The 12,647-nt window shown below is 34.4% G+C and overlaps 1 protein-coding gene across 19 annotated transcripts in view; it reads left to right on the top strand.

Moving 5' to 3' along the window:
- MYCBP2 (MYC binding protein 2) overlaps nucleotides 1–12,647 on the top strand; it is a 282,485-nt gene that overhangs the window by 69,462 nt on the left and 200,376 nt on the right. For all 19 annotated transcript variants that reach the window (XM_055096857.3, XM_055096853.3, XM_063595814.1 and 16 more), the window contains exon 15: nucleotides 6,109–6,313. In XM_055096857.3, coding sequence (XP_054952832.2) covers nucleotides 6,109–6,313 — 205 coding nt within the window. The remainder of the gene's footprint in view (nucleotides 1–6,108; nucleotides 6,314–12,647) is intronic.

Raw genomic sequence — 12,647 nt, 5'->3', positions numbered from 1 at the left:
ATACAGGCCTACAATGTGTAATAATAATCACAGGGTAAATGGGGTCTCCATCATCTCAAGCATGTATCCTTTCTTTGTGTTATGAGCACTCCAGTTATACTCCCTCAGTTGTTAAAGTATACAAAAAATTATCGCCAACTGTAGCCACCCTGTTGTGCTATCAAATAGTAGATCTCTTGTATCTAATTATATTTTTGTGCCAACTAACCATCCCATTTCCCACCCACTCTCCCTGACTACCCTTCCCAGTCTCTAGTAACCAGCATTGTACGCTCTATCTTCATGAGTTCAATTGTTTTAATTTTTAGCTCCCACAAATGAGTGACAACATGTGAAGTTGGTCTTTTGGTGCCTGGCTTCTTTCACTTAACATAATATCCTCCAGTTACATCCTTGTTGTTGCAAATGATAGGATCTCAGTGTTTTTTATGGTTAAATAGTACTACCTTGTGTTTATATACCACATTTTCTTTGTCCACTCATCTGTTGATGGACACTTAGGTTGCTTCCAAATCTTGGCTATTGTGAATAGTGCTGCAATAAACATGAGAGTGCAGATATCTCTTTGATGTACTAATTTCCTTTCTTTTGGGTATATCCGTAGCAGTGGGATTGTTGGATCATATTGAGTTCTAGTTTCAGTTTTTTGGGGAAGCTCCATACTGTTCTCTCCAGAGTGGCTGTACTAAATTTACATTCTCACTAACAGTGTACAAGTGTTCCCTTTTCTCCACATCCTCTCCAACATTTGTTATTGCCTGTCTTTTGGATAAAAGCCATGTTAACTGGGGAGAGATGGTATCTCAGTGTAGTTTTGATTTGCATTTCTCTGATGATCCATGATGTTGAGCACCTTTTCATATACCTGTTTGCTATTCATATGTCTACTTTTGAAAAACGTCTATTCAGAACTTTTTCACATTTTTAAATTGGATTTGAGTGGCTCTTTGACTTTGTGAATTAGGAAAACCACTGAATTTCTTATTTATTTGATAATATTTACTGATAAAATATCACTGGAAAAACAAATACACTTTAGATTTTTTATTTTTGAGCAAATGTGCTGGCTTACTCAAATCATCTTCTAAATTCTACATAAAATAGTGCTTCTTTGGCTTAGCATCTTTGATGACTACATTACTCCAGAAAAGTCTTTTCCAAACATTTTTTTATTAGCTGCTGTTATATGACATGTTTTAAATTTTAACCATTTTTGGCAGCAATCTTTCTGGCAAATATTATCTTCCCATTTAACAGCACATGCTACCTGTAATTTAACCTGTTCTTGACAACTAAGAGTGATCCTTATGAATATCTGACACTTTACCAAGAAAAGACTAAATTGTAGACACACCTTCTTCACAATATCCTTTGCTCCAACCCTCAGGCCATTGAAGAGAACAAAGGGCTTTCTCCTTTGATTGCCCTGTTTGCTGTGGTCTTGTTTTGTTGTTGTGGTTGTAAATAACATGTCTACTTCTTGCCCTCAATTTTTATATCTAGCTGCTATCGTTATGTTTATAACTTTCACTCCAATTTCTGATTTTGGTCAAGAGATTAAACCATACATATATATTATTAGAACTAAGCATTGAACTTTGGTTAAAGTACCAATAATTTCGAGGATTAATGCTGTATAAATTAACAAAACCTGGTTTTTCTCTTTTGAGGCTTTGATGTCAGACTCATCTGGATCTCAGAAACCCACCATTCTTTGTCTTTGCCTTATTCGTGTGTCTGTGTGTGTATTTAAAATGCATCACTTTAAAAATGAGCAAGTTACTAGAATATATTGGCAAATGAAGAAGGAACAAAAGAAAAGAAATGGATTACTTCACAATGGAAATACTTCGATTTATTACTAAATTAGTGAACTTGTTTTGGATAATAACTGCTAGGATAAAGGGGAGAATCGGGTTTTTTAAATATATAATATGAATATATATTCAGATTATGTTTTATAAGAAGTCTGAACTAAACAACATTGTTTCCTTATTCTGAAACTCTTGTGAAAATTGAGCGTACATTTACACCTATGTTCTAGATTCTTCAGTGACATTTTGTAATAATCAAAGTAAAATTGTTAAAAGATTTTTTTAATAAGAATCATACCTACCCTGTTGGTAAGTAATGAATTAGAAAGCAGATGAGTAAAGTAAGACACATACAGTGCATACTGATTGCAGAGTCATAACAGATGCTGGGGAGAATGTGGAGAAAGGGGAATGCTCATACATGGATAGTGGAAATGTAAATTAGTACAGCAATTATGGAAAACGTAGATTTTTCATTTGTATGAAGGTGACTCAAAAAACTGAAAATGGAACTGCCACATGATCTAGCAGTTCCACTTCTGGGTATATGTATCAAAAAGAAAGGAAATCTGTATGTCAGAGAGATGCCTGCATTCTCAAGTTTATCATAGCCATATCCACAACACCAAGATATGGAATCAACTTAAGTATCCATCAACAGATGAATGAGTAAAGAAAATGTGGTACATACACAATAGAATATTATTCATCCCTAAAAAAGAATGAAATATTGTTATTGGCAGAAACATGGATAGAACTGAAGGACATGATGTTAACTGAAATAAAATAAACCAGGGACAGAGACAAATATCACTCATATATGGGAACTAAAAAATTGATTTCATGGAGATAGTAAATAGAATAGTGATTACCAGAGACTTGTAAGGATAGTGGGAGGGGGAGAGGAAGAGTGGTTGGTTAATAGGTACAAAAATACAGTTAGAGAGAAGGAATAAGTTCTAATGTTCAGGAGCAGAGTAGGGTGAATGTCGTTAACAACAATATATTGTGTATTTGCAAATAGCTAGAAGAGAGGATTTAGAATATCCCAGTTACCTTGACTTGATCCCAGTTACCCGGATTTGATCATTAGACATTGTATGCATGTATGAAAACTCACATATATACCATAAATAGGTACAACAGTTATGTATCAATTTAAAACGAACATAAAGGAATATTTTAAAAGTTTATTTAAACCAGGAAAGTACAGAACATATTGAAATATTAAAAAATTGTGTCTCTACCATGTCTTGTCATTTTTTTCAGTTAAAAAAAATCACAGATAAGATTCAAGTGCCCCATATCCCCCTTCCAAGGCTTATTATCATATTCCATTTCTCCCCAGAGCTAACCGCGATCATGACTTTGATAAGCATACGTTCAATCATGTTCTTATATATTTTTACATGTTCTTTTATATTTTATGTGTAAAATAATATTGCATAATGATATCTGTTTTACACATAAAATATACTACTGTTTTATGTGTTTTTATAAGTGTTAATCTGTTATTTATATTTTTCTACAAATTTTTTTTTCTCATCATTCTGTTAGAAATATGTCCATGTTGGTACATATAAATCTAAATGATTCATGTTAACTAATGTGTAATATACCACACAGTAAACATGCTATAGTGTATCGATTCTCCTGTTGATGGATGGGCTTATTTCCAATTTTTCATTGTTATAAATGAGTTTAAAACCTCCTTTATAAATGTTTCCTGGCAAACCTGTGAGACTTTCTCTGGTGTAATTGCTCTATTGTGGATTTCAGTTTTACTGGATTTTTCTTGAAAGAGATTGTAACAGTTTATACTCTCACCAGTAGAGTTGGATTTTCCACATCACATCTGATATTGACAGACTGATTTTTGTCAGTTTGGTGGCTATGAAATGATACTGTAATTTTTTATATGTTACATTGAAGTATAATATGCATGCAGGAAAATATACATAGTATCTTGATGAATTTTCTCAAATTGATTGTATTCATGTAATCAGCACCCAGATTAAGAAACCACATATTACCAGCACCCCAGAAAGCCCCACTTTGTGTTCCTCTCTGCCCTTCAGTTAATTACCATAAATTAGTTTTCTTTTTATACTTGATATAAGTGAAATCATGCAGTATGAACTCTTTTGTGTCCAGTTTCTTTTTATTGTTTTATGTTTATGAAGTTCATACATATTGTTACAAGTAGTTATAGATTGTTCATTTTTGTTCTATTAAATTATATATAGATACTACAGTTTTAAAATTGTTTCTAGTATTTGGGCATTTGGATGGTTTCCAGTTTTGGTTATTATGAATAATGTTGCTGTGAACATTCTAGTAAATGTCTTTTGGTGAAAGTGTTTATTCATGTCTTTTGGGTATATACCTAGGAGTAGAATTGCTGGTTCTCGCACTTTTCTTTTAATTTTCATTTCCTTGATTATTAATACTGAGTTTGAACATCTCTTCAAACTTTATTTTACTTACTAAAAATTGATTTGTAGGAGCTTTTTTACGTATTATGTTTTATATATCTTTGACTAACCTGTGGTTTACAATTTCATTTGTTATATATAATTTTAAAATTTTGATGTCAAAATTTTCAACCTTTTTCTTTATAAATTTTTGATGAATGTAGCCTGGTGAGAGATTTTATTTTCCATATAAATTAGAACCAGCTTTATCTGCTTGGCATTGTGATTGAGATTCCATTGACTGTAAAGATTAATTTGAGGATAATAGTTCCAGTATTGGAATGATTAAATGAGTAATGCTTATAGAGCTAGTTACAAATAGTGCTCAGTACATTTTAGCTATGATTATTAAAAATAGTCACTGAGGCTTCCTTCAGGATCACTTTATTCTAATCCTAGATATAGCTAGCTGATGCTTGGTTATCTAATTTTTCTGCTTGCCCATAGATTAGAAGTGGCAAAACCCCAAAAGGCTATATATGCTATGAGTTTATTTCTTGATTAGATAGACCTGTATTGAGTGATAGCTGTATGTTAAATGGATGTGATAGGTGTGGGAGAATAAGATTGACTAAGAATAGGAGATATGTGCAAGACTTAACCTCATAACTTAGATCCTTTAGGAAAGTCAAATATAAAAAATAATTACTTGACTCCCACAGATTTGTTCTCCTGTCATAGGGTTTTATAACACTGTGTTCCTTCAAAACCCTACCAGTTGTAGTTTACATTTTTATTTGGTTATTTGATTAATGTCTGTCTTTCTCACTACATTATAAGCTTTATAACAGCTCAGTATTACCATCTTCAGTTTCTAGAGCAGAGGTCTGCAGAGTATAACCTGATGTCATTTTTTATATAGCCCTCTAAGCTAAAAATTGATTTTACATTGTAAGGATTGTAAAAAATGTGAGAAAGATTTGTATGGGCCACAGAGCCTAAATTATTTACTGGCTCTTTATAAAAGGTTTGCTGATTTCTTGCCGTGAAGGAATCCCTGGAGTATAGTAGGTGTTCAATTTTGAAAAAAAGATGAATGAATTGTATTGTAACACCATTTTAAAAAGTTGTAAGTGAGGTATAAACAGGCACTGAGGAGGTAGTGACTGACTGCCTGGAAAAGGTAGCAAGTGCTTTAATAGGGAATGACTTCTGAGCTGAATTTTTGAAGGCTGAAGTTTCTCTGCTAGATGAGATAGGCAGAGACATCTTGTAAATGAGGAAGGAAGAGGCAGAGGGAGCAAGAATGAACAAAGGCCCTGAGCATATGGAAGGACACAGGGTGTTTGGAGAGCAGAGGGAAAAGAAATGAGATTGGAGAAAATTAGGAGCCATCTTGTGCCTACTGCCTCTTGCTGAGTTTTGTTCTTCTGAAGACCTTGGAAGGTCATTGGAGGTTTGTAAATTATGAAGTTGTCATGTGCTTTGGGAGGGTGATTGGTGGCAGTAGGAGGATGATCTAGAGTGGGGAACTCTTGGCTTGGAGCATGGTTGGGAGGCTTTCTTTGGTCTGTTGAATGAAAGTGTTGGTAGTGAGGATAGAAAACAGGAAAAGATTTAAAAGTATGATTGACAGAAGGTAACAGCCAAGAGACATTTGACAATAGCCTTCCTTGCCTTCTTTTGCAGAAATGAAATGGGGAGAGTGTTTATTAGTGGTCCCTAAATTAAAATTTATTTTTGTTACTCAAATTTAAGCATTTTTTTGTATAATTGCTTGGATTAGCATGCTGTCATTTTTTAAACTGGGAAATATAGTCATCCATCTTTTATACATGAAAGTAATCTGTATAAAAATTACAAATTGATCTGTCAAATAGGGTTTGGAGTTGAAAATATGGCAACAGCAATGGATGAAGACCTGGAAGAAGAACTAGATGAAAAAGATGAGAAGTCTATGATGTGCCCTCCAGGCATGCACAAATGGAAGCTGGAGCAGTGCATGGTTTGCACTGTCTGTGGAGACTGTACAGGTTATGGAGCCAGCTGTGTCAGTAGTGGACGGCCAGACAGAGTCCCCGGAGGGTAAGAGAGAGTGATTCCTACTAAAGAACATGTGCAGAACACATTTCTTTGCAAAATCATTCCGGAGTATACTCTACTATTAATATTTTTTTCTTAAAGACCAGTGGCATCTTCACTTGATCTTAGCCAAAAGGCCAAGAAAGTATTATAATTCTTATAATTGTTTTCTGTTATAATAATTTATAATTTAATGTCGTCTCTAAGGTTGCCTTTCTTTCATTTGATTCATTTAAACCATTATTTAAAAACAGATCATAAGTTTTTCAAGACTTGGGGCTGTACTTTTATTTGTATTATTTTTCAAAGCCTATTTAATGCTAGATATCTATTATATTTCTTTCTGTTGAACATGAATCTTTTCTAAATAAAATTATCGATATCATATAGAGTACTTGATTAGATATATAATTTTGTTTTAAATTAAATGTACCATTTATAAATTTAGAAACGTTGTATGCTTGCTTCTAAAGTTACATCATACCTGTTATATTTATCCTTGTTCTCAATGGACCACATTTTTCAGGGTTCTATATTATTGTCAATTTACAGTTAATATGTAAGTTTGGCAGAATAAGAATGCAGGTTTTCTGCTAGGATGTTAGGAAGAATTTTGAATCTGTTTTCTACATTGCTAGTTATAGCCACTATAGCATGATGGGATATTCTTTGTGTGATCAGCTTTCTAATAATTGGCTGATTTGGGGGAGTAGAGAAAATTTTGTGAAGAGAAGCCCAGAAGGAAGACAGCCATCCCTGCCTCTTGACCTTCCTCTTTGTCAACTCTGTAATAGTTGCTTCTTCCCAAATATTGTCTGGTTCTAATAGGAGTTTATTTCTAAGTTTATATTTGGCCTTTCGTAGTTAAATAGGTCATATATAACAGGCCTTTTCTTTGAGGCTGCTGAGATATGATTTTTTTAAAACAAATTTTCTTTACATTATTAGTATAAGCAATAAAGTCGTCTTTATCAAAGGATAATATTTATTCTGTAGTGCTTTATGTTTGGCTCTGTTTTCTGTTTTTTAAGCACATAACTTCTTTATTTTTAGATTTAATTTGGATGCAGAAAGATTCTATGATTATTTTTTAACAATGTTGGAATTGAAATTTATTCTCCTGGATCTCTCCAACGCTATTTCCATTAAAATTCAGTGTTAGCTGGGTGTAGTGGCCCATGTCTGTAATCCCAGCACTTTGGGAGGCTGAGGCCAGAGGATCACTTGAGGCCAGGAGTTTGAAACCAGCCTCAGCAGCATAGCAACACCCCTAACTCAAAAAATATGTAATAAAAATAAAATTTAATATCCCCACTCTCTGAGCTTAAGCAGCCAGTATATATCATGAACAAAATCTATAAATTATCTGGTCCCTTTTGAAATTAATTATTCTTCGTTTTTTCCTCCAGAGACTTATATAATTTATAATAATTATTCATAGACTTACATGGACAATACTAACCAAGTATAATAATTGCTTTATGAATGAAGCAAACTGAATATATCAGAATATTAAGGACTATTAAGCTGACTTCAATTATTATAAAATTGTGACTACATATCTTATTATGATAAAATACATATAAAATTGACCAGCTTAAGCATTTTTAAGTAGACAGTTCTGTGGTATTAAATCCATTCATAATGTTGTGCAACTATTACCACCATGCATCTCCATAACTTTTCATCTTGTAAAACTGAGACTCTGTAACTGTTAAACAATGACTCCTCATTCTTCCCTCTCCCCTGCCTCTGGCATCCACTATTCTTGTTTTCTTTCTGTCTCTGATTGACTACTCTAGGTACCTCTCATATAAAGAGAATCAGAGTATTTGTCTTTTTTGTGACTGGCTTATTTCACTTAGCATAATATCCTCAGTTCATCCAGGTTGTCACATATGTCAGAACATCTTTGCTTTTTGAGGCTGAATAATATTCTATTGTATGTATATTACCACATTTTGCTTATGCATTCACTCACTGAGGAACACTTTGGTTGCTTCCACATTGTAACTATTGTGAGTAATGCTGCTGTGAAGATGAGTGTACAAGGAGCTCTTTGAGACCCTGTTTTCAGTTCTTTTGGGCATATACCCAGAAGTGGAATTGTTGGACCATATGGTAATTTTATTTTTAATCTTTTGAGGAACTGCCTTACTAGTTTTCACAGCGGCCAACCATTTTACATTCCCACCAATAGTGTACAGATGTTCCAGTTTCTCCACATCCTTCTTAACACTTATGATCTGTTATTTTGGTAGTGGCATCCTAATGGGTGTGAGATAGTATCTCATTATAGTTTTGATTTGAATTTCTCCAGTGGTTAGTGATGTTCAGCATCTTTCCATATGCTTTTTGGCCATTTGTAGATCTTTGGAGAAATGCTGTTCAAGTCCTTTGCTCATTTTTGAATCAGGTTGTCAGTTTCTTTTGTTGTTGTTGATGAGTTTTAGGAATTCTCTATATAGTTTGTATATTAATTCCTTATCAGATATATGATTTGAAAATAAAAAGTTCTGTCTGTGGGTTGTGTTTTCACTCTGTTGACATTGTCTTTTCAAGCAGAAAATTTTTAAAATTTTCATGAAGTCCAGTTCTCTATTTTTTTTTGTTATTGTCGCCTGTGCCTTTGGTATCATATCCAAGAAATTATTTCCCAATCTAGTGTTGTGAAGGGTTACTGTTATCTTTTCTTCTTCTTTTTTTTTTTTTTTTTGATTATACTTTAAGTTTTAGGGTACATGTGCGCAACGTGCAGGTTAGTTACATATGTATACATGTGCCATGTTGGTGTGCTGCACCCATTAACTCGTTATTTAACATTAGGTATATCTCCTAATGCTATCCCTCCCCGCTTCCCCCACCCCACATCAGGCCCCGGTGTGTGATGTTCCTTTTCTTCTAAGAGTTTTTTTTTTTTTTTTTAATAGTTTTAGGTCTTACATTTAGGTCTTTGATTCATTTTGAGTTAATTTTTGTATATGCTGTTAGAGAAGTGTCCAGATCAAGTTTTCCCAGCAATGTTTATTGAAATGATTATCCTTTCTCTATTGAATCATCTTGGCTCCTTTGTCAAAAATCATCTGACCATATATGTGAAGGAAGATTTCTCAGCTGTCTATTCTATCCCATTGGTCTGTATGACTGTCTTTATGCCACACCACATTGTTTTGATTACTATAGATTTGTAGTAAGTTTTGAAGTCAAAAGTTAGTACTTTGTTCTTCTTTTTCAAGATTGTTTGGCTATTTGAGGTCCCTAGAGATTTTCTATGAATTTTAGGATAGGTTTTTCTATTTTGTAAAAACCATCATTGGGATTTTGATAGGGATTACAATGAATCTGTAGATTGCTTTGGGTAGTGTGAACATCTTAAAAACATTAAGTCTTCTAATCCATGAACATAGATGTGTTTCTACTTATGTCATCTTTAATTTCTTTCAGCAATGTTTTGTAGTTCTCATTTCACCTCATTGGTTAATTACTAAGTGTATTCTTTTTGATGCTATGGAATTGTTTCTGTAATTTCCTTTTCATATTGTTCATTGTTAGTGTCTAGAAATACAACTGATTTTTGTGTGTTGACTTTGTATCTTCCTACTTTGCTGAATTCATTTTTTCTATTGGTTTTTTTGAGTGCAATCTTTAGGGTTTTCTACTTATGAGATTGTATTATCTGTGAACATAGATAATTTTACTTCTTCCTTTCTGCTTTGGATGACCTTTATTTCTTTTCCTGTCCAATTGCTCTGGCTAGAACTTCTAGTGCTGTTTAGGATTGGTCAAAGTGAGCATCCTTGTCTTCTTCCTGATATTACGAGGAAAAGCTTTCAGTCTCTCACCATTATGATGTTCACTGTGTGTTTTTCATATGTGGTTTTTATGTTGAGATCATTTCCTTCTATTCCTAGTTTGTCTAGTGTTTTTATTATGAAAGGGCATTGAATTTTGTCAAATGCCTTTTCTACATCAATTGAGATGATCATGTGTTTCTTTTCTTTCATTCTGTTAATGTGTTACATTACATGGATTGATTTTCGTTTGTTGCATTCCAGGAGTAAATCCCACTTCGTTATGGTGTATAATTCTTTTAATATCCTGCTGAATTTGTTTTGTTAGTATTTTGTTGAGGATTTTTACATCATTATTCATAAGGGATATTGGTCTGTAGGGTTTTTTTTTTGCCTCCTCCTCCCCCTCCCCATCTCCCTCCTCCCTTTCTTCTCTTTCTCCTTCTCCTTCTTCTTTCTTCTCCTCCTCCTCTTCCTCCTTCTCCTTCTTTTCCTCCTTCTCCTCCTCCTGCTCCTCCTCCTCCTTCTCCTTCTTTTCCTCCTTCTCCTCCTTCTTCTTTTCCTTCTTCCTTCTTCTTCTTTCTTCTCTTCTTTCTTCTTCTTTTTATTCATCTTTTGTCTGACATTGGTATTGGGGTAATCCTGACCTCAAAGAATCTTGTTCTCTCCTCTTCAATTTTTTGGAAAATTTTGAGAATTGGTGTCATAAACACTATTTTAAAAATAGTGTCAGTCGGGCATATTACTGTGTCACAGTTTTTACTGTGTAGTAAGTGATCTTCCAAATTGTTTATAATGCTTGCTTTTAAAAGTGACACATTTCACAGGGTGTCTAGCTATGTCTTTTAAACTGCTGCCAGGTATGTTCTTCCTTTTGTACCTTCCGAAATCTGTATAACCTGGGGTTCAACAAGGCTGTCAAAAGTTTCAAGAACTGATCTGATGAACTACATTAAAGCTATGCCTTCTACAAAATATGTGACTAAGAAGTTACTTTCCCTGACCCCAAGTCAGTTTCTGGGAGTGTCTTTGTCAACATATACCCCATATGGTTCACAATCGATGTGAAAGGGCTGAAGGAGAAAAAGAACAGATAATTGGACTCTGTGAAAGGAGAGAATGGGAGGTGAAGGCATGTAAAGAAGAGAGGGGGAAGGAGACATATATGTGTTTGTGTGTGTGTATATATGTGTGTGTGTGTGTATACATATATATACATATATATGTATTTTTTCCTTTCCAATGTGTGAATGTTTTTATTTCCTTTGTGTGTGTGTGTGTGTGTGTGTGTGTGTGTGTGTGTGTGTGTGTGTGTTACTTTACGTTCTGGGATACATGTGCAGAACGTGCAGGTTTGTTACATAGGTATACACATGCCATGGTGGTTTGCTGTACCCATCAACCGGTCATTAGGTGTTTCTCCTAATGCTATCCCTCCCCTAGCCCCCACCCACCAACAGGCCCCAGTATGTGATGTTCCCTTTCCTGTGTCCATGTGTTCTCATTGTTCAACTCCCACTTATGAGTGAGAACATGCAGTGTTTAGTTTTCTGTTCCTGGGTTAGTTTGCTGAGAATGATGGTTTCCAGCTTCATTCATGTCCCTGCAAAGAACACGAACTCATCCTTTTTTATGGCTGCATAGTATTCCATAGTGAATATGTGCCACATTTTCTTTATCCAACCTATCATTGATGAGCATTTGGGTTGGTTCCAAGTCTTTGCTATTGTGAATAGTGATGAAATAAACGTACATGTACATGTGTCTTTGTAGTAGGATGATTTATAATCCTCTGGGTATATACCTAGTAATGGGACTGCTGGGTCAAATGGTATTTCTGATTCTAGATCCTTGAGGAATTACCACACTGCCCTCCACAATGGTTGAACTAATTTACACTCCCACCAACAGTGTAAAAGCGTTATTTCTCCACATCCTCTCCAGAATCTGTTGTGTCCTGACTTTTTAATGATCACCATTGTAACTGGCGTGAGATGTTTTCTCATTGTGGTTTTGATTTGCATTTCTCTAATGACCAGTGATGGTGAGCTTTTTTTCGTTTGTTGGCCGCATAAATGTCTTCGTTTGAGAAGTGTCTGTTCTTATCCTTCACCCACTTTTTGATGGGGTGGTTTGTTTTCTTGTAAATTTAAGTTCTGTTACATAAATAAATGTCTTCTTGTGAGAAGTGTCTGTTCATATCCTTTGCCCACTTTTTGATGGGGTTGTTTGTTTTCTTGTAAATGTGTTTAAGTTCTTTGTAGATTCTGGATATTAGCCCTTTGTCAGATGAGTAAATTGCAAAAATTTTCTCCCATTCTGTAGGTTGCCTGTTCACTCTGATGATACTTTCTTTTGCTGTGCAGAAGCTCTTTAGTTTAATTAGATCCCATTTGTCAATTTTGGCTTTTGTTGCCATTGCTTTTGGTGTTTTAGTCATGAAGTCTTTGCCCATGCCTGTGTCCTAAATGGTATTACCTAGGTTTTCTTCCAGGGTTTTTATAGTCTTAGGTCTTATGTTTAAATCTTTAATCCATCTTGAGTTA

The sequence above is a fragment of the Pan paniscus genome, chromosome 14 (genome assembly GCF_029289425.2).
Source record: "Pan paniscus chromosome 14, NHGRI_mPanPan1-v2.0_pri, whole genome shotgun sequence".
Classification (NCBI taxonomy): domain Eukaryota; kingdom Metazoa; phylum Chordata; class Mammalia; order Primates; family Hominidae; genus Pan; species Pan paniscus.
The sequence above is the reverse complement of the archived record's forward strand: the minus strand, read 5'-3'. Positions and strand labels throughout refer to the sequence as shown.